Source organism: Hyaena hyaena, unplaced genomic scaffold, assembly GCF_003009895.1.
Source record: "Hyaena hyaena isolate Hyena2069 unplaced genomic scaffold, ASM300989v1 scaffold_793, whole genome shotgun sequence".
NCBI classification, from domain to species: Eukaryota; Metazoa; Chordata; class Mammalia; order Carnivora; family Hyaenidae; genus Hyaena; species Hyaena hyaena.
Genome location: NW_024081426.1, coordinates 394,975 through 421,615, shown reverse-complemented (window position 1 = coordinate 421,615; position 26,641 = coordinate 394,975). Strand labels below are relative to the sequence as shown.

Here is a 26,641-nt window from a genome sequence, read left to right as displayed (position 1 = left end):
GAGTTTTATGTTTTTAAAATAAATACCAAAGCTTAGGCTTCAGTAATGAACTGATTAATTAATTTGGTCCCCACACAAGCCTTATCAAGTAGATATTATTATTACTGTCTTTGTTTTCCAGATGAGAAAGACTGAGGCAGAGAAAGAAGCCTTCCCAGCATCACACAGGTAATAGATGTCTGCGTGGGGGACCAGCCCAGGCAGTTTCTCCTGGAGCCACAATCATAAATTCCCAACCGTCCTGATGAGGGTGTTCTGCCCACGGTTGGATTTGGGGGACATGCTTAATAACACGTGGGAAGCTCCCAACACTTACTTTCAAGGAAAACAATAATTAGGGCAGAGATTTTTTTTAATGTATTTATTTTTAATGTTCATTATTTATTTTTGAGAGAGACAGAGCAGGGGAGGGGCAGAGAGAGGGGCAGACAGAGAATCTAAGGCAGGCTCCTCGCTGTGAACACAGGGTCCGACACAGGGCCCAAAACTCACAAACTGTGAGATCGTGATCTGAGCCCAAGTCAGACACTTAGCTGACTGAGCCACCAGGTGACTCCCGGGCACAGATTCTCTTAAAAAGCAGCTAAAATGGAGTGCCTGGTGGCTCATTTGGTTAAGTGTCTGACTTTGGATCAGGTCACGATCTTGTAGTCCGTGAGTTCGAGCCCCCTGTTAGGTTTTGCACTGACAGCTCAGAGCCTGGAGCCTGCTTCAGATTCTGGGTCTCCCTCTCTCCCTGCCTCTCATCCAGTTACACTCTGTCTCACTCTTTCTTTGAAAAATAAGTAAACATTAAAAAAATTTTTTTAATTAAAAATGCAAACAAACAGGGGCACCTGGGTGGCTCAGTTGGTTAAGCGTCCAACTTCGGCTCAGATCATGATCTCACGGTTCATGGGTTCGAGCCCTGCGTCGGGCTCTGTGCTGACAGCTAGCTCAGAGCCTAGAGTCTGTTTCAGATTCTGTGTCTCCCTCTCTCTCTGACCCTCCCCTGCTCATGCTGTCTCTCTCTCTCTCTCTCTCTCTCAGAAATAAATAAAACATTAAAAAAATGCAAACAAACAAATAAATAAAAAGCACCTAAGTGAGGCTGATGGGTCACCTATAGGAAGGACTATTTTTACAGAAAGCACACCAGGTCAACCTGTCTGCAGTGACTAGGCAACACACCTGTGCAGGTTAAGAGAGATGAGATAGAAAAACAAACACGACAAGCACTGGACAACCCAGAAGATCTTAATATTTCCAGAACAATGACCTGGGATTTACAAGTGAGAGGTCGAGGGTAGAGAGGACTTCAAAGATCCTGGAACAAGTCAGCTTACCTCCTGACTTTACCCTCCGCACTCGGCTCAGCGTAGTAGCCTGGTTTGCATTCGTATCTGCAGACGGAGCCCACGTCATGGCCGCCCTGGAGGCACTGAGGCAGGAGCAGGCTGGCATTTGGGATTACAGGGGGAGCATCACACTCCAACTTGCAGTAGGCTTCAGGGAGGGACCAGAGTCCGTCTTCAAGACAGGTCAGCCATGGGTTCCGTCCTGACCCCAGGGAAGAAAAGCATAGGATGCTCAGGGTAGAGTCCGGAAACCAACGTGTAGCAGAAAAGAACAAAAAAGGCTGTCAACCTGTCAGCGTTCTCGGGAAGTCACACAATTCTTTGTTGAGAAGCTTCTCGAACATCTCGGGTCTAGGGTTCATGCTATCTCTTTTTCCCCACTGAGCATCTCCTGTGATCCCTTACACTGAACTGAGGTCAGGTAAGTACTTCCTGACTGGAACAGGGGAATGGCTATCAGCCAAACCATTACCTCCCTTCCCAACTACAAATAAGAAAAATACATTACTGGTAGTATTGTGGAAAGCATAATAATAATCATAGGGGATACCTTTGTAGTGCTTATTACATGCCAGGCACTGTTCTAAGCATTTTACAATACTTGTGTAACCTTCACACCTCAAGCAACCCACTGAAACAGATACCATCAGTATCTTTTATTGCGGATGAGGACACTGAGTTTAGGTAACTTTCCAGAGCAGCAGATGCAGGGTTTGAACCTGGGCAGTTTGGCTGCAGAGTTCTGTACATAAATACCCCACTCTATGCCCCCGGGTAATTCACGGTCCCTCCAAATGCAATCTGTGAACCTCCCACAGTCACATCACCAACCCACCTCAGACCAACTAAATCAGGCTCTGTCGGCATTAGGCTCAGGATGTTGAATTTGTAACAAGCCTCCTGGGTCCTTGTTGGGCACACCAGAGAGGTAAAGAGCAAGGTTGGGGTGGGGGCCGGCTACCTTATCTTCATCTGTTACTATCAGCACACCCGGGGCAACCCTATAACTCTGTTCTCATCTATAAAATAGAACTAAAAGCACCTAACTCATAGGAAGCTTGTAAATATTAAATTAAAAATGTGTATCATAAAGTGTTTCTTAAATATTAACGTAATCAGGCAACTGTTACTCAGCTTGATTCCAGATGATATACAATCAAATAAAAAGAGGGACATCTAAGTGTCTTTCATTAATGAGACCTCAGCCAACGCATCCTTTCACATCATTGGGACAAAGAAAGGTGTTGACCTTTGGGATTTTGGTGGTGTTATCTGGAGAGGGTGGGATGGTGGCAGAGCAAATGGGAAGAGTATTGGGGTGAAGGAAAGACCCCCCCAGAGTCCCCCAAAGAGTGAGGGGCTGAAGTGAACTTGCATTTGGTTCCCGGTTGGCCAACAATACCTTGAAGCTTAGCTGGTGGCACACAGGAGATGAAACAGCGTTTCAGAAAGCCTGTTCCCTCGGAGCAGGAGAAGTTTGCATAGTTCACCAAAGATGGGTCGGGAACGCCGCAATCCAGGGGCTTGCAGCTCACAGCCCGGTCCCAGTGCCCAGAGGCACATGTGAGCAGAATTTCCTTCTAGAAACAGAGAATTTTCCTCCATCAAGGACACAGGAAAAGGCTCATCAAAGTAGCTTCCAGGCTTTTGGAAGAGTCCTGGTGATTAGTGGTGCAAACATTCAAAACAGGTAAAATTACTTTGCCTTGCTCCCTCTTTACGCCCTATTGGCTTTGAAACAGTCTCACAATGCCCAGGTGGACAGCTGCCGGCCACCCCTATTAGTATCGGAGAATCATGAAATGGAGACACTCTTACAGGCCAACTCTTGGCTTCTCCCCCTGTGCTCTTGGATCCACTTTGTGCCCTTCTCCACCATGTTCTGTGCCCCTGGGGGTTTCATTCCTCAGACTGTGCTTGGCCCACAGGTGGGACACTGCAGAGCCAGGAAGGAAAGGGAAGTCAGGGTGCTCAGTCTTCCTACTCCCTCCCTAGGGCATTACCGCCCGTTTGGCTTTGTCTTTTGATGGCCCTCTCCATCCTCGCCTGCACTCTCTTCCTGTGAATTCTACTAACTGCTCCCTGCAGTCAACTCTTCAGGCCTATAGGTGATGTTACCCCTCCCCCCTGGGATCCTGCACCTTATCCTTACAATGTCCATGTATCCTGTCTCCCCCTTCATAGGTAGCCCCTGCATTAAAGTCTTTCACATGGCCCACTTCAGAGCATGTCATCTGTTTCCTCCTGACACCCTGAAGGATAAGCTAACTGGTAATGAATGCTATGAACATATGTATCTCTGCTGAGCATGATGCAGAGCATCCAAAAACAGCCAAGAATTAATGCCCACAAGGCACTTTCCAAACCTTGTGGTTAAATTGGAGAGGTTCCAGCCAGTTCCCTCAGCCTGTCATTTTTGTTGGGTGGCCCTAGGGTTCATCATCACTGAATAAATGAAGTGACATTTATTGAGCACCTAGAAGGGCCAGGTCTGTGTAGGTTTGGATAAACAAGATGCCCTCAAGGACCTCATCATCTAGCAGCACAGCAAATCACAGAGTGAAACAATGGCTCAGAAAACCAAAGAGGGAAGTATGGAAAGAAAGAAAAAGAGAGAATGGAAGGGACAAAAGGCAACAAGAAAGGAAAATGCAAGAGATAGCTTTCTATTCGTTATAGCCCACTCCTTTCTATAATGCTTTGAAGAATACGCTACAAAGGATGCGAATGATGAAATGAAAGAATGAGCAAATGGGGACCAACAAGAGAGAAAAAATAAAAACATAAAAGGAGACAGCCCTATCATATCTAGATGCTTGTTTTGTGGTGGTGAGATGGCGGCGGGGGGGGGGGGTCGGGGTTAGAGGAGGGGGCGCCCCTCTGTGAGCAGGAGGTAAGTGTTTGCAGGGAGGTTCACGGAGGTGGTGACTCAGAGCTGGCCTGTGAAGGATGAGCAGGACTTCCTATCAGCAGAGGGGAAGAGGAGAAGAAAGTGTCCAGAGTGAGGGGAACAGAATGAGTAGAAACCAAGAGGCCTGGAAGTTCATGGCTTGTTGGAAAAGAGCACAGCCTTCTCTCCAGCCAACAGGTTGCCACAGGTCAGAATGAGAGCCGGGGGAGCCTGTGGTCCAGGAGCCATGCCGCCAGGAGACCACAGTGGCAGCAAAGCCAAAGGTAAAATGACTGGTGAAAGCACCTGTCACCCCTGACGCCCACTCCTGGACAGCTGCTCCTCCCTCTTCCCAGCGTTTCCCTGTTGCCTGCCAGAAGGATCCAAGTCAGAGCCAGACACATTTTTCTGTTTAGTTTCAGTTCTTGTGTCAACAAAAAGCAAATATCCCCACTGTCTTGTGATCACGAGCCGGGACTGTATAACTTCCTCGATGGGGCCAGCTTCGGGGACCAGGAGCTGTGTTCGCGAACTCCACCATATGGGTGGCAAGAGGTGGGCTCCCACATTCCTCCTCCCGACGCAGATTCTGCCCCTCACACACTGATCGCAGCCTGGAGGCCTGTCTCAAATCACAACAATCACAGCCTCTGTCTCACACCCTGCCTATCTGTTTCTCCTGGCTTCATTAAGTATTGCCCATTTTGTCTTGACGTCGCCCCTAACTTTAATGCACTGCAAATACTGTCTTTTCTTCCCTCCCCCTACATAAATGTATGTAATACTTACTTTTTTGTTGTTTTTCAATTCCTTTTCATTCCTTCTATCTTTTTTAGTGTGAGTTAGAATGGGTTAAGAACAGGTAATAAGAGCTCTGCCTTTCAGACCAAAGCATCACAGACCAAAAAGTTGGTGCCTCAAGGTATATTAAAACTGTTTCTCTTTACAAAGAGCCCAAACCACCTGAGGCCAGCTATTGTGGTCTTTCAATTCAGACCATCTTGAAGCAAGTGAGGTTTTTCCGTGAATCCACAACCTGCTAGGTAGTGAGTTGGTACAAAAGGCAAAAGAGTCCAACCATTGACGCCTGACTACCAGTCTCACATCCCTTCTTGCCTCCTCCTACCTCGGCTTTCTGATTCTCTCCTCAAGCACCATTATCTTTTCCCTAATGCATCCTTTGTCTCATATTATGGTCATGGCTTTCTAATGGTTGATTTCAAGTTCAAAGATTCCCTCAGTAGAATATTGAAAGCTCCCTAAGGAAAGATGGAAAACAGAAGTCTTAGTTGAGAATAATTATCACACTCATAGTAATGGCAGTTTAAGAGAGTGCTATGTGCCTATCATTTAGCTAGAAGCTTTTAAATTTTAAAAATGTTTGTTTATTGAGAGAGAGACAGAGAGAGAGAGTGAGAGAGAATGGTTGGGAAGGAGCACAGAGAGAGGAGTGGGAGAGAATCCCAAGCTCCTCACTGTCAACACAGAGCCTGACACGGGGCTCAAACCTATGAACTGTGAGATCATGACCTGAGCCAAAGTAAAAAATCAGATGCTTAACCAATTGGACTACCCAGGGATCCCTTGAAGCTTTTAAATTATTTCCAATCAGTCATCATTATAACTCAATGCCATAAATATTTCTGTCCTCATTATTTCACATATATGGAAGAACGCCTAAAGAGATTAGTTTCTTTTGTTTTTGTTTTTTTTTTTTACCTAAAATTATACAACTAATAAACCGTGAAGCCAAAATTTCATTCTGTGATTGTCGCATGAGCCACCCTCTTAAGTAATATATTCTACTACCTCCAAATGCTGGGAAATGGTAATATGGTAGCTGTAGACTGTGGAAAATTAGGTAAAAGGCAGAACCATGATATACTCCCCACCTCAGTAACAAAGGGAAGAAAACCAGGCTCTTTCTCCAATCTTCTTGTAAGGGGGGCTTGGGGTCAAACCATGAGCCACAGACAAGCTGATTACAACCTATCTTGCTTACAAATTGTGGACAAGTCTTAACGTGTGGCATTCTCATCTTGATGTCAAAAGTAGGACCATGATTTCTGGCAGGAAGACAAAAACAAGGACGGATAATGGGATAAGTATCTCTACCTACTGTCTGCGTGAGAGAAATGGGCACCCTAGTTAATGAGAACAGCACGTGCTCTTATACACCTTGCATTTCTGTGAAGCCACACTCTCCTTGCTTTTTAGAGTACTCACCTTTCCTTCCAAATGATTGAAAAACACCTACCCTTCCCCAATTCAGCCAGGGAAAGGAGCATTAAGTACCTTCCCTCCCCAGGAGCTTGGTTGTGATGACCCCGGGTTTCCAACTCACCTGCATGGGCCTGAGGTATTGCCCGTTCCTGGCCTGAAGGGCAAACCCCCTTTGGCAGGCGATAGCACACTTCATGTGACCTGGGCCACCAGGGGTACAGTTCACCATATCCGCATGATCAAGCAGCAATGGCGCACAGCTGTCCTGCTCTCCACAGGGCCGATGGACACAGCTGGGGATGACAGAAACAACAGCATCTTAGACTAACTCCAAACCAGTGGGCAGCAGCAAAGACTTTGCAGCTTCCTGCCTGGAAAGTGCCTCTAAACCAAAGAGAATGATTTTTCTCCAAGCCCAACATTGAACTCATCACCTCCTTCTGTATGACCTGGAACTGTGTGACATAAAATAAACAAGGACAATATCAACTAACAGGTCATGAATGATTAGCCAACTTTCTATGGCTCTTCCAGGAAGGAGAACAAAATGGTGACGAGACAAGGTGGGGAACATGTCCCAAGAGCTCTGGATGGCATCAGAGATGGACAGACCAGAGAGCAATCCTCGAAATGTTTAGCAACCAGTCCCAAACAATCAGAGCAGACCCAGGTCAGGAGGCCCCTGGTTGTGTCATACGCTGACCTTTTAGTTGTCTTATTACGGATGGACTCCAGAGAGCCCTGTACGAAAGGTCTGGGTATCTGAGGTAGCAGAAAAGGCAACACTCATTTACTGATTGGTGTGGAATTATTTTTGACAACTGTAGCCACAGCACTACACACCACTGAACATCAGCACTGGCTGATGAGAAACTGAGCCCATGACAAGAAGAGGAAACTCACACATACTAAATCCCTGCCATGCGCCGACGTTGTGCCAGGTGCTTTGGGGACATCATCTCAGCAGAAGAGCTCTCGGGCCAATCAACCAAGAATGGAAAAGAGAGTTTAACTCTCCAGGTTCAGAGTGACTCAGTCTGGACCATAATTACAGCAAGAGCAAAAAGCTCATTACCCTCTTCCCAAGGCACAAGTGTAGAGATGAAAAAGGAGGGCCTTGGCCCCATACTGTCTGACTTTGGATCCTGGATCCACCACTTAGTATCTGAGTGATTTGGTTGACTTATTCATTCCCCAGTGTTTCAGCCCCTTCCCTCATAAGAAGAGGAAAATAAAGGCACATATCCCAGTGTTGTCATTGTTCCCAGGTTAATCCCCTCTACTGCTCCACTGCCGACGGCCCAAGGCCCACCCTCAGTGGCCTGTTCTCTGTTAGCGCTCCACACTTTTCGTTTTTCCCATGTCTGTACCTTTGTTCAAATTGTTGAGATTTCTAAAAGGCCTTTCTTCTCCAAGAAGCCCCAGATATTTTCCTCCTTTGAGTCTTCCAGGGAAATTTTAAAAATAATTTTCCTCTAACACTTCTATTACTCTATGCTGTATTATAGTCATGGACACATCTGCTTGTTCTTTAATTTACCCATCCTTTGATCTACAAGGCAATTAGGATCTGAGTATCTCCTAAGTGCTAAAACTTCCATCCAGATTATGAACTTCTTGAAGACAAATACTGACTCTGACCCACTTTTATATTCACCATATACCTTGCTGTAGCAAACACAATAAAAGTTGGCTGAATTAAATTTGTTCATGCATCAAAGTAAGTCAATGGCTACTAAAATGGATAATTTGTTGAATTTTAAAATGACAGATGGGAATCTGAAACACAAAAATAGTATCATCAAACAGTGATTCAACCATCTTGCCCTACTGATTCATTCACTAATAAACATCTACTGAATACTTATTGTTGGCAAGGTATTTGTTTGAGTACTGGGGGTACAATAATTATCAGGCCCTCAAGGAAATCATAACCTAGTTGAGGTGACCAACAAGACATTTTCCTATATTTTCTTGTTTTTGACATTGTTGCCAATGGTGCTAAATATTAGTTGAAATGATACTGTGAATCCCATCATCATTAATTTGTTCTAGGGCCATAACAGGCCCTAGAATTATGTTAGCAGTCAATGACTTCATTAAAAAGCTGGACAATGTAAAAAGTGAAAAATAAAATATTCAAGGGAATATGCACATACCACCTTGAAATAATTGAGAACTGATTTTAAAAACACTAATCCAAGGGGCGCCTGGGTGGCTCAGTCAGTTCAGTGTCTGACTCTTGGTTTCAGCTCAGGTCATGATCTCACGGTTCATGAGTTCAAGCCCCACAACAGGGTTTGTGCTGACAGTGCAGAGCCTGCTCAGAATTCTCTCTCTCCCTCTCTCTGCCCCTCCCCTGCTCATGCTGTCTCTGTCTCTCTCAAAATAAATAAATAAAACTTAAAAAAAGAAAGCACACTAATTCAAAAAGAATGGATTTGATCTGAATATGCTAAAGTTGCTTCCTCTTATCTTGTAATCATAGGATTTAAGTCATATGTCAGTGTCATTCTTTGTCTTATCTAGGCTTATTAGGTATAGGATAGAGGTACTGGAATTGAGTGATATGAAAGAAACTTTTTCAATCCTCTGAGTCCCAATTATTCCCTTTAGTGGTATAGTATCCCTCAGATTCATTCCATGGAGTCTTGTGGAAGGAGGAATATATGAATGAGGGGGTAGGGGTTGTTAACTCTCAACACAAATTCCCCACATCCAGTGCTGATAATTGGGTATCCAGTACAGGAGATAAATCTTTGTCCCTGAGTCTTTATCAAACCTATTTGGATGAGGGATCTGAAACCTGACCATCCTCCAAGGGATGAGATCAGAACACCTTATTAGGGATGCTACAGAACTCCAAGTTTCATAGATGCTGCATTCTTTGATGTCCACAAGAAAGTAATATTTCTTCAGCATGGTAAACAGAGAGTATGAGAAAACAGAGTCATTAACAGTTCTGGTTCCTGTCAGCTTGTTGCCAGGAAATTAATGTGAAATAGCACGTGCTGTTTGTCAGTGACTCCATCCAATTAATTAATCCATGTCATCATTGAGGACAAATCCGTGCTGAGATAAGACACAGAACAAATACTCTGAATGAGGCTCCTTCCATCAAGATGGGGTTCTATTCACTGCTGTTGCTATAGCTACCGGTGTAAGAAGTCTTTCCAGCATTGGCAGCAAAGGAGGAAGAGTGAGACAGGGGAGCACAGAAGAGGGGGAAAGTGTGGCATGAAATTAGACCAAGAAAGGAAAAAAAAAAAGGCACCAAACCCAGACCTGTTTATGAAGTGAGAAATGGTTTTAGGGCAGCTGTTGCAAATTCTTTCACTAGCTTACATTTCCATTTGCTTCCTTTTTAAGGAATTTGTTTTATGAGGACGGTGTTTGTCAGGTCATTAGCTTCTGATGGCATCTGCTACCAATTGTAGAATTCTCTCCCCTGTACCCCAGCCCCCCTTTCATGTTTCTCTTCCACCACAAACACTGCTTTTCCGAGTGGAGTTACGTCCTCCATTTTCCTGCCCTTCCCATACCTTCTCCTTCCCACCTAGCGCTACAGGAGCTCTCCTAGCAGAAAAATGCTAAGAGTAAAAACAAGTCGTCTTAAAACTTCCTACAAGCTTTCTTCTTACAGTCTTTGGACAAATACTAACGAAGGTGGCAGGGCGAAATCTTACAATGCCCCAGAGAGGTGGGAAGTGAGGTATTAATCTTGGTTTGACAAACAAGGAAAATGGAGCTGTTCTGGAGACTGGCCGGGGGCCACACAGCGAGTCAGAGGAAAACCCTGGTGCTGGAGCTCAGAGCTCTCACTCTCTGGCCAGCCTAGACCACAAGGCCCCCTCCCAGGGGGGTCGGGCTGCTCTCTAGTTGCTTTCTTCTCAATTCAGGAACTAGCAACATGGGCCAGGGGGAGCCAAGAAGTTCCTCACCTCAGCAGGGCAGTCAGGGGCAAATATAGAACATTCCAGAGTCCATCTTAGTTTCCAGTTTTCTTTTTAAATGACAGCAAATCAGATTGTCAATATTTGTCCAGCTGCCACCACCTGCGAGATGCCCTGCTTAGCATGGTTCCTCCATTGGCAACAGCTCCTCAGCCTTCCGTCCATTTTTTGCCAGATCTTTCCCCGTGCCCCATCACAATGTGTTCTCAGGTAAGGATATGATGAACCCATTCCAATGTGATTCACAGGTATTTCCATACTAACAGGAGATGAAGTTTTAAGCCAAAAGGATGAGTTTTTCATGCTGGAATTTTAAGTCAATAGGCCTTTAAAAAAATCACTCTCTCTAGATGGCCACCTACCCATAATTCCAGCTTTGTTTTTTGTCTCTCCAGTTCTCTGACAAGGCTTCACACTCTGTCTTCCGATCCTCACTCTCCAAGGTCATTGTGTTGGAGGGTTTTAAAAACTGCTTTCAAGGAGGAAACCCTGTACAAAATGTATGTTTACCCTGAGCTATCTTCCTCTTGTACGTAACCTGTTTGTGGGCACCCAGGCACAATCCTAATACCATCCTATCGCAATGACGTGTGTGCTTCGTTTGTTGGCTGGGTCTGTAAGTGGCTCCTGTACTTGAGAGACCTCTGTTGACATAGTTTCAGAGAGAACTGGCCCACAGGAGGCAGGATTCTCAATCATGGTTGTACATTAGATTCATTTAAGCAGCTTTCAAAACATATAGATACCCAGGCTTTGTCCTCTGGAGATTTTGATTCTGAAGGCTTGTGGTGGGATTTTAGCATCTGTGACTTTATAAGTTTCCAAGTGTTTGATGCTCACCAGGAACAAAACCCAGCACCACGAAGGCCTGGTATGTATAACCTGAATGATAGGTCAATAAATTCCAGAAGTCATGACTATAAAATGATGAGGCCGATTCCAAGAGGAGAACCTGGTTGCACTGCCTGATTATTACACTTAAGTGTATTAAGTACCTATTATCACACAGAAGCTGTAAGATAGATCAAAAGCATGCAACATTTTTCCTGTTCTGAAGAACTTTAAACATAGCTGATGAGAAAATAATGAAATCATGTACTACTGATTATAAATTCATGGCCACTTCAGAGAAAATTTTATCATTGCATATGATTTGACCTCAGTGAATGAACAGAATTTGGAAAGGGGAGGGGCGCCTGGGTGGCTCAGTCGGTTAAGTGTCCTGACTTCAGCTCAGGTCATGATCTCACAGTTCATGGTTTCGAGCTCTGCATCGGGCTCTGTGCTGACAGCTCGGAGCCTGGAGCCTGCTTCAGATTCTATGTCTCATTCTCTCTCTGCCCTAAACCTGCTCATGCTCTATCTCTCTGTCTCAAAAATAAATAAAAAATTAAAAAAAAAAAAAGAATTTGGAAAGGTGAAAGAGATATCCTGGAAAGTTACCTCCAATGCTTTACAGACAGAAGACAGGCAAGGTAACACTCTCAATGTTTTGACAAAATCACCATTTCCTACTGACCACTTAGAGCTGCAGAAAATTCATTATGTGTGGGTCTCCCAGATTATAACTCACAAATTTAGAGAACCTTAGTAAAAGGAGCCCACATCCATATTTGAAGACAGACTTACAGGCAAGATCCCAAAGCCTGGCTCTGCCTTGTAGGGGGTGGGGAGGAGCAGGGTAAGGCCGACTCCAGAAAGCAGACATAATTCTCTGCAGAGGGAGCAGCCAGACCCCAGGGTACACTGCAAGCTGTCCCCTGAGCTATGCCAAATCAGGCACCTCTTTTTAGCTTTCCATTTCTTGAAGCCACTAGAAGGAAGTTGGCCTAGTTTCCAGCCTAGGTCCACATTCAGGAAGCTGGTTTGTCGAGTTACTGACAAATGGGTGAGGTCCTGGCTTTTCTGCCGGCAGCTTCGGTCCGAGGATCCCCTGAGGGCCTGAGCCATCCTAGAGGAATTTCAGGAGACTGCAACAACATTGCAGACTCAATCAGAATGGTCAGTGAAATCCTGCTTCTCCCATGTGAGGCCTGATGGAATATTATGTGCTAGAAGACCCCATCTGCTTGAATGTGAATTCCGGAGGGCCTGGGGGTGACTTTTAACAATGATCTTAGAAGAACCATAGCTTGGTAAAAGTAAAATGGACCTTAAAGATAATTCAACCCAAATTTCTCATTTTAGAGATGAGGAAAAATGAGCCCAAAAGAAACGATGGGATATTCCAGAACACTAAGACTACAATATAACAACAAAAACACATTTAATTAAGCTTTGGCTCGAACTCAAAATCAGGATGACATCAGCTCATGGACTCTTCTCAAGTCAATATCCCACCCTCCCTCAAGCAGCCAGAAAAAGCTGACCACAACTTGATATCTGGAATCTAGGTTAGTTTGGGAGAAAGTGTCTGGTATCTCTACCACATGTTTGACAAACAGCATGGTGTAATGGAGAAAGTAGTAGATCAAGGCCAATGTGACCTGGGTTCAGGTCTTGGCTTGTCCCTGATTGCCTCTATGACCTTGGGCAAGTCTCTTAACTACTTTAGCCCTCTGTCTGCAGATTTGAAAATGATGGGTTTGAACTAGGTTCTCTTAAAGGTCCCTTCCAGCTCTAACATGATTTTTAACTTCCTAGATGAGGTGATGGTGGTATTAGGGTGGGAGTACAGAAAACCCATGAACAGGCAGGATGTGGTAGAGAACCCAAGAAAGTTTCTCACAATCTTTCTTACCCAGTGTACGTTTTTGCTTTATGTCCCAACTTTTCAGTTGCTTAGTTAAACAAAATATTGCGATTTGTTTATCCAAGAAGTGCTACCATTGACCAAACAGCAACCCCAGTGGCTTCTGCAGAAATAGCTCTTTAAAGTGAAACAGTAAAGAGGATCAGATTTCTCACCATTCCCCTACTGCGTTTTATTGATTCTTATTAAAATAAGAGGGTGTGGGCTAAGAAGGAATGTATGCTCTGTATTTGACAGCAGATGGAAGTGTGATGCACAGAATGGAGAGTGGACTGGAAGAGACAGAGTCCTCATTAATCCTGCCTCCACCAACAGCAAAACCAAATAATAATAATAATGGCATCCATCCTTAGAGAGCTTTGCTGTTTCTCCAAACCAATAAAATACAACAAGATATGGTCTCTACTCTGGCTTCCCATTCTACCTCCTCCTCAACCTGCCTCCATTTTTGCTTTGTAGGATGGGAACCAGATGAAATGTCAAGTGTAGGTCCATCAGCCTTCTTGGGCAAAACAATGCTGGTGCTTTGAGGGGGTTTTACTGAAGTATCATACCAACTAGGAAGGGAAAATTAATTCAAGCTCTTCTCTGAAGAGTCTCATCTGAGAGGAAATAGGAGGATCTCAATATGAATTCTATTTCTTCCCTCATGACAGAGAAATGATGAATTATTGCACTAGGCAGACTTCTTCCATTCCTGTATTTTGAAGAGAATAGAGGTTCCCTTGCTTCTCTATTGAAGGTTCTGCCCCGAAGTCGGCCTCTTGGGAGAGGTCCATGTCTTCCTAGAATGTGACCTATTTGTAAGTTCAGGACTGGACCCTGGTGACCCCAGTACCAGGTAATTTGCTTCACTCATTTCTAATTCTGGGCACAGTTTTTACCATGCCTGGCTGTAACACTAGAAGTCCCATCCAAATGCCCCCTGTCCTTCTAAAGAGAAACAGATTTACATCGCACAGCCAAAAGCACTCCCTTTCAAAATCCTTGCCTCACCAAGTTTCAGAACCCATGATTTTAAAGTAGATTATAAAATATGTGGAATACCAAAGGAAGAGTCAAAACAATTGTTGGCTAATCGGCAGAGGATATGCCTCACTAGCACTGCATCAGGGAAACAGAATCACCCATCAGAAATAACAACATGAGGCGTCTGGGTGGCTCAGTTGGTTAAGCATCCGACCCTCAGTCTCGGCTCAGGTCATGATCTCACAGTTCATGGGTTTGAGTCCTGCATCAACCTCTGCATGGAGCCTGCTTAGGATTCTGTCTCTCCCTCTCTCTTCCCCTTCCTCACTTGAAGAAAGAAAGAAAGAGAGAGAGAGGGACAGAGGGACAGAGAGAGAGAAAGAGAGAAAGAAAGAAAAGAAAAACAAACATATAGTGTGTGTGAATTATAAAAGCATTTTTATATATATACACATACACGGACTACATATATACACAAGTATGTACATATTTCCACTTTGTAAAGGCAGTAACCATCTCCACATGGGGCAGTTCCTAATGAGGAGTGATCACTGGAGCCCCCAAATGATTGTACTGCAGACTTCTGCCCTACCAACTCTTCCTCCCTGGTTACCAAAGAAATTATTAATCTGGGAGTGACACTTCCCCAGCCACATTTATAGGACCGGCCTGATGATTTGTGAAACACATATGGTCAAGTGAGGGAACAGCACAGTCCTGCGAATGAAGTTCACGGGCATGAGCTCCCATCTATATCATTCCTAGAACAGTTCTTATAGGGCAGGAAGGGGGGGGTAGCGTGGCTTCTCTGTGGCTATTCATAAGCTGTGTAAACTGAGGCCTTGAGGATTTGCAAGCCAGCACCTTGAATGAGTCTCAAATTCACACACAAAAGTTAAACAGGTGATCTGAAACCAACTCCAATATGGCGGGGGGGGGGCGGTCTGTTGCAGATTCCCACACATGGACGCCAACAGGACAGCTGAAAATTTAACTCAATCAAACTGGACACTGCCTGCCCAGAAAAAATCAGATGCCATGGATTAAGAAATCAGTCCCACTCAGGCACCAGTCACAAACCCAACTGTGACAGTAAAACCTTGGTTTGCGAGCATAATTAGTTTGGGAAACATGCTTGTAATCCAAAGCACTTGTCTATCAAAACAAATTTCAAAAACCAATGGCTCAGTTGTGATCATGTGACATTCAGCATCATGTACTACTTGTATTGCAAGACATCACTTGTTTATCAAGTTAAAATTTATTAGAAATGCTTCCTTGTCTGGCAGAACACTGGCAGAACAAGCTGCTCACAACCAAGACTTTACTGTACTTCTGACTGACTGGCTATAAATCAGAGGTCCCCAGGACCTCCTCCTCATAACTCAGGAACAGTTGGATATAAGCGACACATAAGGACAAGGCATAGGGAAGGGACATGGAAGTTCTGTGCTGTCTCCAGACGTGCCACCCTCCCCAATCTCCATGTGTTCACCAACCCAGAAGCTCTCAGAACACAGCCTTTTGGGTTTTTATTGAGGCTTTATTACATAGGCTTGATTGATTCAACCTTTAGCCCCTCTCTGCTCCTCAGAGGTCAGGGGGTAGGACTGAAAGTTCTAACCCACTAATCATGTGTTTGGCTTTACTGACAACCAGCCCCATCCTGAAGAGCTTTTCCAAAAGTCACCTCATTCACATAACAAAAGACACCTTTATCACTCTCAACACTTAAGAAATTTCAAGGGTTTGGGAACTGTGAGCCAAGAACCATGGACTAAGACCAAATAATAATGCAGAAGTAGAACATAAAACACGTGCTGGGCCCCTTTGAGAATCACCCTCTCCCCCTTGGCTTCCTTTACAAAGAAAGTTTCTGGACTCCCCAACAGAAGCTTCACATTGTTCCCATCATGTCACAATCTGGGAATTTGTCAGTACTTGGTTAACATCAGATTCGGAATATTACTCCCTTCTGTTCTTTTCTTCCTCCTAGCTTTCCCAAGCCTTGCAATGTCCACAGTTCATGTGCTTATGGAGAAATGAAGGCCCAAAGAAGGGAAGGGACTGTCCTAAAATCAGTTGGTGAGACTGATGATGCAGCCAATGGCAGGAGACAGGGGTCTGGATGTTGGGATTGCTGCCACTTCAATCCCCAGGCTTCCTCTGCCCCCACAGTTAGAGCTACACTGAACTATACACGGCCTGAGACTCATTCCAGCCAGAACTTATAGTCAAATCCATCAACAGTGTCTGTCTACTGGGCAGGCTGGCAAAATGACAGAATCCTGAAAATATTGGTTTGTTTTTATTTTCTGTGCTCTCTCCACTAGCTGCTATGAATATAGACCATAAGTACAGGGCCAGCCCTGAGCAAAATTGAGAAGCAGGTGACATTTTAAACTCATCGTTCTTTGCAGAGCCACCTTTTCTATTTCTTGTACTGCCCCAAACTTCCAGATGCCTACACTAAGTTGCATTTCAGCAGGGCTGTGGTCTATTTTTGAACTGTCAAGGTCTCATAAGAGAATAGTTCTGCTACAGAAAGTTGATAACAGCCTACAACATTTCTACTTCTATTAAATAGTTACTTAGTATTTTAAAGAGACCTTTGAAGATCACCAAGACTTGAAGAAAATAATTTCTAATGGTGAAATTTCAGACACCATGATGAGACATAGAAGAGTCATTATTTCAGTTATTGTTTTGAAACTAGCCTATTCCTTAGAGGCAGGTTCTAAGTCTTAGTAAGTTGTTTGTGCCTCTTCCTAGCTTTTGCCCAAATGCTGCTACCTAACCAGTTCGAAGAATGCATCCCACTAAGAATCATCTCAAACAAGGTAATATTTTAATAAGTGCTTTCTAGAGTAGTCTAGCCATGCACCAATCAACCCCTAAATGAGACCAAGTCCACGATCATTTCATTTTTTCTCTATAACCCTTTGAGAACAAATAGTCAAAGAGACTCAAACCGCTAACTATGCCTCCCAAAGCAGACCTGTTGTTCACCAGGACATCCATCATTGGCCAGAGGAATCAGAATCCTTACCAGTGGCTTCTCCTCTTTTCTTCTTATTTTATGGACAAATCATTCTGGGAAAAGGAAGTTAGGCAAGGGAACAATTGAGCGGCTACAATTCTTTCTTCACTTAAGAAACAAAAACAGATTCAATGTTAATTTGCTAAACTGCTTTGGGGAAGAAGATAATCAAAAGAGTAGAAATGCAATACATATTTCATTTCTATAGTGCCTTTCTCAGCAAGAGAGAACACTTCCCATCATTCTGGAGTATTAAAGCAAACCCTCTGCTAAAAAACAAAAGATAAGGAGCCAACACAAAGGCTTTAACCTGTAGGTCTTAGAGAAAGAAAGAAAGGAGCTCTTCACTTTGTGAAGCTCTCAAAAGTGAGGTCAGATCTGAATGCTTTACATAGAAATGAGCAAGGGAAGGAGAGGCCTGGCGGGGTAGAGAGGCCCAATCCAGGCTGAAAAGGAAGGGAAAAGGTTGGCATTTCAAATCTGAGCTCCAAATAACTGAAGCACAATAAGAATTGGAAAAGTGGTAAAGCAGCAGCAACAAGGGTCCCAGGGAATAATGAAGCATGAAGCCGAATGACGGATAATAGAGATGGAATGATCCTATTACCAAGACCAAGCTCACAAACTGATTACAATGGGGATGGAATGCCAAGGCACTGAGCTGTGCTCTGGCTGTGTGCCCCTGGACCGGGGCTTGGAGGCCTTGTAAACTACCCCCAGCTCTACCCATAATCTACAGAATAACCAAGGAGAAACATTTTGACACCCGAGTCCCAACATCTCCCAAATGGAAAACACAGCCACTTCCTTCCAGAACTTCTTTGGGGATTTAAATTTTTTTCTTATGTTTTATTAATTTTTCTGAGAGGCAGAGTGCAAGCAAGGTAGGGCAGAGGGCAAGGGAGACACAGAGTGGGAAACAGTCTCCAGACTCTGAACCATCAGCACAGAGTTTGATGTGGGGCTGAACTTGCGAGCCGTGAAATCATGACCTAAGACAAAGGTGGATGCTTAACCAACTGAGCCACCCAGGAGCCCCTTCTCTGGAGATTTTAAAGTCATAAGAGTGAAGATCTATGGAAAAGTTGCTCTCTTTTCTACCACATCCCTCCACCCCCAACCAAAATTCCATGTCTATAGTAAATTCTCCAAGGACAGCGGAGGGTGACCCAGAAATCTTCTGTACTTGACTCACTGATGCAAGCTCTGTCTTCTCAGCCAACACATCTACCTTTTCAAGAATAACTTTCTATGGCCAAAGCCATCTTTTTGTCACAGCACAAGGTTTTCATTGAAAGGGAGGTGGAAAGAGATGAGGCAGCTATGGTACGTCAGCCTGAGATAGCATTAGCCCTGCACATTACCACAGTTCATAAATTGCACACAGGAAATAAATGATAGTGAATTGATTTTTCTTCTTGGGTTATTCAGTTTTTCAGTCCCAGCTTCAGGAAACAGAATCTTTAGAGACTGTCAGAGACAACTGAGTCGACTAAACTAGTTTACATGTCCATAAATTTGCAGGTGTTATGCATCCTGAGACCTTCCCAACAAAGCCAGATACATATAGTTCTGTTATTACTCAATTTTTTTTTAAGTTTACTTATTTATTTTGAGAGAGAGAGAGTGCTCATGTGTCTGGGAGGGGCAGAGAGAGAGGGAGGGAGAGATAGAATCCCAAGCAGGCTCCACACCGCCAGAGCAGAGCCCAATGCAGGGACTGAAATCACAAACCATGAGATCAAGACCTGAGCCCAAATCGAGTCAGATGCTCAACCAACTGAGCCACCCAGGTGCCCCATGTAATTACTCAATTTTAAAATGATTTGACCCTCTTCTTTACACAAGCATGGTTGACAAAATGTGGCAGGTATGTTAATTATGTATATGCATATTTTTACATTAAATATAGGAAAGTCAGAGGCTGAACTCCAACATATATCCACAATAACAGCCTAATAGCAAATGTTTTTAATACAAAAGGTAAAATCTAAGAGTTGTTCCTTTGACTATAGAATCATACAAGAGCACAATATGTGTGTTCATTATATTTTCTTGACTCAGACTTTATGTCTGAGATTAGTTTGCTCTAAGTAAATAGAAAAATGCAGATTTATGCAGAAAAGAGAAAAGGAAAGGAGGAAAAAACCAGGGGAGAGAGTGCTCTTTACAAAAATATTTTATACTTAAAAAATAGTACCCTTTTGAGTGGCCCAATCATTTAAAAAGTTATATCATTTTAAAATTTAGTTATACAATTCAATACACATTAACCTTTTCCAAAAGGTTGTCTTGCATAAAGTGAAATACACACAAATACACACACACTCACACATACAATATACATAACCACATTTTACTAGACCAAAATTGCTAAAACAATTAACTCATAATTATACATTATGAAAAGATCAAGAATATGGATTTTTAAAATAATAACCACATTTTTTTAGATTTTTATATAATATTATGACTTTCCAGGAACCAAATGCTGTTACTGATTAAATTTCACTTTAATGAATAGTAACTCCAGTTGAGCCATGGAGAAGGTGGCTCTGAAGGTGGCTTAGGCTTAGCATAAGGGGAAATGACTTGGGAATAGAACCCAGATGGATATGGATTGCTGATAAAATGGATGTGGTGTAACTAGATAACAGAGGACTGAGGGGACATTCTCTGGTAAGAGAGTTGCTTAGATAATCCACCTACCAAGACCGGGGAATTTCTATGAGAAGACCTTGCTCTTAGAATCATTGTTCTTCCCTTATGCTTTTTTCCCAAATATAGTTTGAGGGAGGGTGGCAGGGTTTTTTGGATGATAGTAGACATGGATATATTTCTGAAGTAGTTTTCCATTTGTATAATGGAACTTTCCTTTACTAAAAACCAATCACTTAGATTCTAGTCTTAGTTTTGCTAACCTCAAATAAGATGAATTTGTACTAAGACTTGGAGTTTTAGTTTCCTCAACTGAAAAATGATACCTGGCACATTGTAGGCACTTAATTTTAAGTATTTTTGAATAATGAATAGTCCATCTCTTTCTACACACAGACATACATGCATACACACATAAAGAAACATACACACACCATATAGAATCATTGGTTTTACAAATCAATGTATATAAAACTTTTCAAAAACTTTCTTCTACTTGAGGTAAAATACAACAATGCATCTGCAAGGTATACGCTTATACTCACACACATATCCACTCTATTAGACCTAAACTGTCACATGAGTCTACTCTCAATTATCCACAATGATAAAAAGGATCAAAGCGTTACTATATATAGTTAACAAAGAAAAAAATGAGAGCGAGAATAAGAGACAGAAGAAAGAACTCAGGTTTCTACATGGACATTCATTTGAAAAGATTAATACCCATTCAATTTTAGATTAGAATACTTGGCGTTGAGAGGCTATAGTTTAAGGTAAACCTCAGAACCCACTACAATTTTATATTTATGAATATCTATTACTTGTTTTCCATCTCAATCAGAATGTGTATTTATACTGAATAAGTTAATGAGGTATTTATGCTTCATGTTTGCCTTGGACTTAAAAGAGGTTCAAAACATTAAAAAAAAAGAAAATATGCATTTTTACTTAGGTCAAATCTATTTAGAAGTTATACTGAAACATGGTCTGAGGACTCAAGCCAGGAACTTAAAGGAAATCTTAACTGAAACAGAAAAGGCAAAGAACACAAAGGGATTTCTTCTGGGTTATTTGACAAGACCTTTCCTGCCGCTTTGTGATACTAGAAATTCACCGTGTAAATACTGCACTTTTGCCAGTTAGTGTGATGTCATGCTTTCCCAGTAGACGTTAACTGGAGAGACTTGCAGGACAAAGGGGCTTCTCTTCTTGGTTTCCATGTGCTTTCCTCTCCTGGCTTCTGCTGCACTTGATGTCTGATAGAGCATTAATCCAACGGTGCTCACCACATAATGAGTTTCAGTAACCCCCGCCCTCCTCGCACATCTCGGCAAGTTCCACCAGCACCCTAGATGAGCTTTCCAACAAGTCTCAAAGGCACACCAGGGAATGACTTCCCAGAATGTTTCACCAATGCCCAGTGGACAACTTCCCCAAAAGTTTCAGCAGTATCCCAATGGCAGCTTTCTAGAAGTCCCACCAGGGCCCAAACAGGAGCTTCCTAATAAGCTTTGATCAGCTCTTCCATGGATGGTTTCCTGATTGCTGGCCCTGCCCATAAAACCTCAGCAAACTTCTCTGCCATCCAATGTGCCATCTCCATACCCTCTCTAATGAGATCCAAATCACAGCCTTAGATGGGGAGATTTCCATATTGCTTCCTTCCTCTGATACTTTTCCTTTGTCCCTAAATGGAATGGTTGCTCCCTTTATCCACCATTCGTCGATTCATTAGGGATCTCTTGACCTCTAAGTAGCTAGTCCTTTGTAGTTAATAACTATTTATATTAAACTTCCCCTATTCTAATTACTATGTCCTGATTGTACCGTGACTGGCCTAAAATGGAACTATAAATGGTACCAGGAGAAAGATTCACGAAGGTAGGATTTGGGAATCAGTTTGGTTGTACCTATGGGCTTGAGTACATGAAGCTCTTTATCAATGGGAAGTGGGATGCTAGTAAGCCATAATACACAGTGGGGTACTTAACAAGCATTACCTTTGGCCAATGGTTGTGAAGAGCCAACAGGAAATAAGTACCCTGGGAGCCTAAGTGGCTGCTATACACCACATGTCATGTCACAGCAGCAAAAGAGAAGAAAGCACACTGAAACTGGGAAGCCAAGCCCTTCCTCCTGCACCATCTCTCCATAACCCTCTCCTGACAAAACCAAACACTGCATCAGCCAGCAAAGGATACATACTAATAAAGTCCTGTTCTAGCATTACACATTCATATGCTGTGAGCAGATTTAGAGTTGGGAAGCAACAAAGTGCTAAGTGGTACACCTTGTAGAAGGAAGAATGGAGACAAAGAGAGGTGGTGTAGAAGCTGCCATGGGCGGTGCTCCTGCCTGGGGCTAACATGGTGCGAAAGCCTCCCCATGGATCATTCCTGATTAATCTCGCAAGAATGCTATGAGGTCATTTTTCCCGGCTTCCCACTTAAATTCTGACAATACAGAAAAAATATGAAAACTCTTATCAATATAAAAAACCAAGAGTGACAGCTGGAATCTGTGTGGATTCCCTCCTGATTTCAAAATGTATTGGAGTTGAATTGAGAAACAGCATTGGAAGCCAAAGCATGCATTTTTTCCCCCTGAAAAAAAGCAAATAAGGAATAGAGCCATATTAAAAGAACAAAGGGAAAGGGTCATTCTTTCTTCACTCTCTGGCTTCTCTTGAGACCAACAAACTGGGCACTGCTTTTCAGGGGTCATAGATCTGTTCTTTACCCATCATTCTTCATCAGACTTTCCTGACTTCAAGACATCAGGTCAGGAAGGATAAGGGGCTTGGTCCAGTGAGAGGGGAGAGAGTGGAAGGTAGGGGAGAACCACTGGCAAAGGCCATGGAATCTTAGAAGATAGATGTCCCGAAGGTAAAACAAAACAAAACAAAAATACTACAGGGTCCTAAGGATCCTAAAGGCTTGGGGACCATAAAATAAATTTTCAAAATAAATAGTGCCATGCAGCAATGTGCCCTGGGCTCACTGGCAGTGAAGATAGAGAAATGTTAAAAATAAAAGAAAGGCCATAAAAGAAATAAATATAAACAAACGGAAAGCAGGGATGGAAATTTAAATTCCAGGCAAAGTAGAATAGAAAGCCAAAGGCATTTAATGGGGCAAAAGGGTTGGCACAAGGTAGGATCTTAATAAAGATAAAAGAGTCACAAGCAGTTATGCACATAATTCTGTAACATCAAATTATAAAAATCCAGAGCTGCTTGAAATACAAGGAAAAGTTAAGGAAGCAGAGTTATTTGGAAGATTATACTGCAACCTTTTATAGAGAAGGTAGATGGAAAAATCAATAAAGAGAGAAAGTGCAAATGCTGCAAACAGAGGAGTGGTCAGAAGTTTCAACCACGGTAATCAGTCATGCTCTGGAAAAGGAGATCATGGTCATCTTCAGAAGATTCAACACTGGGAGTCTGATGAATCTACCACCATCTGGTAGGGGCAGAGAAGTTACAATCAATGCTTCCATTATGTTATGGTCATGTAACTGGAAGAACAAAATTCTGTTGTAGGAGAAAGCACACACGCATCAGCAATTCTTGCCTATTAGTAAATTCTTCTAGACTTGATCGTGTGAATTTCCAAAGTAGATAACAAGAGTCCTGATTAAATAGGAGTCCAGATTTTCTGGAAGTGAATTCACTCACTTAGGCAAAGTAAACTATTAGTACCTGGATTATATCTGGAGCACACTCCAATTTCCACTGCATTAACCACAGAAGTGCTTCCCACTTCACAAAGCCACCAATACAATCCTGGGATGGTTAGCAGAGGTGGGGAGGGGGGGCTCTGCCTGATTCTCCAACTCATGGGATGCTGTGGCAGGTTATGCAGGACCTTCCCCTAAAGTGACTCGAGCTAGAAACAGCCAGGGAGTAGGAGTGAATTGAGCTCTTAAAAAGCACTAGGGGCCAAAACCAAGAATACTGAGCTTGGTTTTCAAGATGAATGGCTCATTATCAGTAGACGAAGCCCAAAGGGTCATAAGTTGGGAAGCCATCACAGCAAAACAAGAAACAAGATGAAGGGAAAGATAAAAGCTAAAGGGTCCAAGGTAAGAATCATGAACATCAGTGGAGCACCAGACAAGTTTATTGGCCAGTCAGACTGGTTTAAAGACACAGAGTTATAGGAGGGAGAGGCCACTGGTCATTAATGGTTAAATATGAAATGGACAACACATCCTCTACCGCCAGGCATCTGTCAGCTCTCCCTTGCCCATTTTAGTATTAATGGAATTCAGGTCATAAGGGGTAAGAACGAGGTAGCCAGGAATCCCTCTCACTATGCCCAGAATTTGAGGGTTTCATATTATTATCTATCCACATCTATAATTGGGATTTATATAAAGAAACAAAAATACTTCTATTCTTTGAGTGTATGTAGAGATTTGGATTTTAAATCTGTTCACAAAGAAAATATATGAAATCTTTCAGGTTCCCTGTGTACCAAAATTTACTATATTGCACTGATTTGCTGGCTACAAGGAAAAGCCAATTTGCATGGCTCCTGTCAGTCACATGTGGTTTGGAAATGCTTGTGCATTCCAGATACACTCTGTGTAAACTGGAGAATCATATCCTATTTCTACTGGTTTGCATGCATGCATATAAAACTTGTTTTTCCCACAGTGCCAAATGAAAATAAGTGAGCTAGCAGCACTGATCACAATTAATCAACTTCTTTGTCAGAACTTTACAGCCATGATAGTAAGGGGAATTCTTGTCCCTCAGGTCTAGAGAGGCTATGACTTCTACTTCTTTTGGTTTGCTTGTTTAGTTCTGTTCCACACAGCATTTAGAGATAAAATCTGTTACTATCATTCAAAACAGTTTCTGATACCTACTATGTGCTAAGTACCAAAAGCCACTGCATGAAACTTCCACTAGAGAGAGCTTGGGGCTGAGTGGAAAAGAACAAGTAAATAGTCATCACCCAATGTGAGAGCTCTTTTGGTAGAGAGTGGGTTGTGTACTATGCCCTATGGAAATAGGCAAGGAGTTTGCCAAGATTTCACAGAAGAAGGTGAATCCTGATGATGCAGTATGAGTTTAAGTGAAGAAGGGCTGGAAGGCATTCAAGAAAGTAGGAACATAATGTGCAAAGACACGAAGTTCCTCAAGAACACATGTTTCAGGGACCTGAAAGAAATTCTGTATGGCTTGAGGCCAGAGGTAGGGCCAGTAGAGAAAAACAATTTTAAAACACATAGGAGAGAGGCAAGAATTCCGGTAAACAATGTTATTTTAATAGTCTGCATTCTTGTGTTAACATGTGAAGACGTTTGCTCAGTGAAAATACTTAAGAGTTTCAGATGAACTAATGTTACAACGTCCATCAGCCAGGCTCTATCCCTTATTGCTTCTCTCTTTCTAGCATTTACAATGATACCTGGCACATAGTTAGTACTCAGTTAACATAAACCGCCATTACTAGAGGTGGGAGATGGCCTCTAAGATGGTCCCTAGTGATTCATGCCCTGATGCAGAGACTTCCCCTTGGGTACAGGCTGGACTTATTGACTCACATCTAATAAAAAGAATATGCCAGAAGCAATGGATTATCACTTCCACCATTATGTTATAAAAAAGACTGTGGCTTCCCTTTTGGGTGGCCTCCTATATACCCATCCTCTGTGGCCTCCTTCTATCTCAGATCATTAGCTGTTATGTCATAGGCTACTCAGGCAACTTATGGAGAAGCCCACGTGGTAAGGAACTGAGCCACACTTATACGAGCATGCCTACTGCTAGGAGCTATGTGACTGTGCTTGGATGCAGATCTTCTGAGACCTGCCAATCACCACACGAGTGACCTTGGAAGTGAAATATCCAGCTCCACTTGAGCTTTAGGTTACTGTGTCTTTGGCCAACAGCTTGATGGCAAACTCGTAAGAGACTCTAAGCCAGAGGCACTCAACTCCGTTGCATCCAAACTCCTATCCCTAGAAGCTGACAGACCACTAAGTTTTACTATAATTTGCTAAATAGCAAAAGATAACTGATAAGCAATACACTAATGTCTACTCCTATTCCCTAATCAAAGCTGGGTTTCTGGTACACCTAGGTTGGGCATGGCAGTATCAGAGCTCCTATCTGGTGATGGAGCTCTGCCTGGAACTGCAGCTTTTGTGATGAGGATCCCAGTCACTTGACTCCTTGAGGGATTGAGCTCTATTACCTACAGTCCCACTCAATTGATTAGACCACTCATAGAATTAATCCAGCCCAACTGCAACACAGATTATTGCTTGGCATGCTCTCTCCCACCTTCAGGGCACCCTTGGGCACATCAACACTATAAAGTACAGTCCCTCTACTAGCTGAGGCAGAGAGTTCAGGAAACCTCTGTGTAGATGATGACAATCAGATGTCCCCAGAAAGACCCATGTAGATAACATATTCCTGATTTCCATATGCAGCTCTAATTGATTATATGATATGCCTTAAAAACTAATTGTTCAACTTGCTGCATACACTGTCCAGGTGGGAACAAGTGGAGAAACATGCATTGCTCAGAGAACACAGAGTTTTTGGCAGAGAATTTTTGGCAGTTTATATAACAATGCTGATTTGAATGCAGTGGATTTTTATGTAAAAAAGATTTTAAGACCTTGTAAAGATGTTAAATATTTACATAAGAAATTATGCTCAGCTAAGAAAAGAAGAGCAAAATGTAAAAACCAAGTGTGTCTTCTATAAATTGTTCTTTACTTGTTTCTTAGGTCTTTTTAGTAGTTTTTAGACCCACTTCTCAGTTCGTGATTAAACACCCACTGAAAACAAAA

The 26,641-nt window shown here is 42.8% G+C and overlaps 1 protein-coding gene across 2 annotated transcripts in view; it reads right to left on the bottom strand.

Moving 5' to 3' along the window:
* The window catches only part of PAPPA2 (pappalysin 2), a 271,505-nt gene that overhangs the window by 74,739 nt on the left and 170,125 nt on the right, over window positions 1-26,641 (bottom strand). For both annotated transcript variants that reach the window (XM_039219146.1, XM_039219147.1), the window contains 3 exons: window positions 6,572-6,743; window positions 2,740-2,917; window positions 1,326-1,539 (listed from right to left, as the gene is read on the bottom strand). In XM_039219146.1, the coding sequence (XP_039075077.1) occupies window positions 1,326-1,539; window positions 2,740-2,917; window positions 6,572-6,743 (564 nt within the window). The remainder of the gene's footprint in view (window positions 1-1,325; window positions 1,540-2,739; window positions 2,918-6,571; window positions 6,744-26,641) is intronic.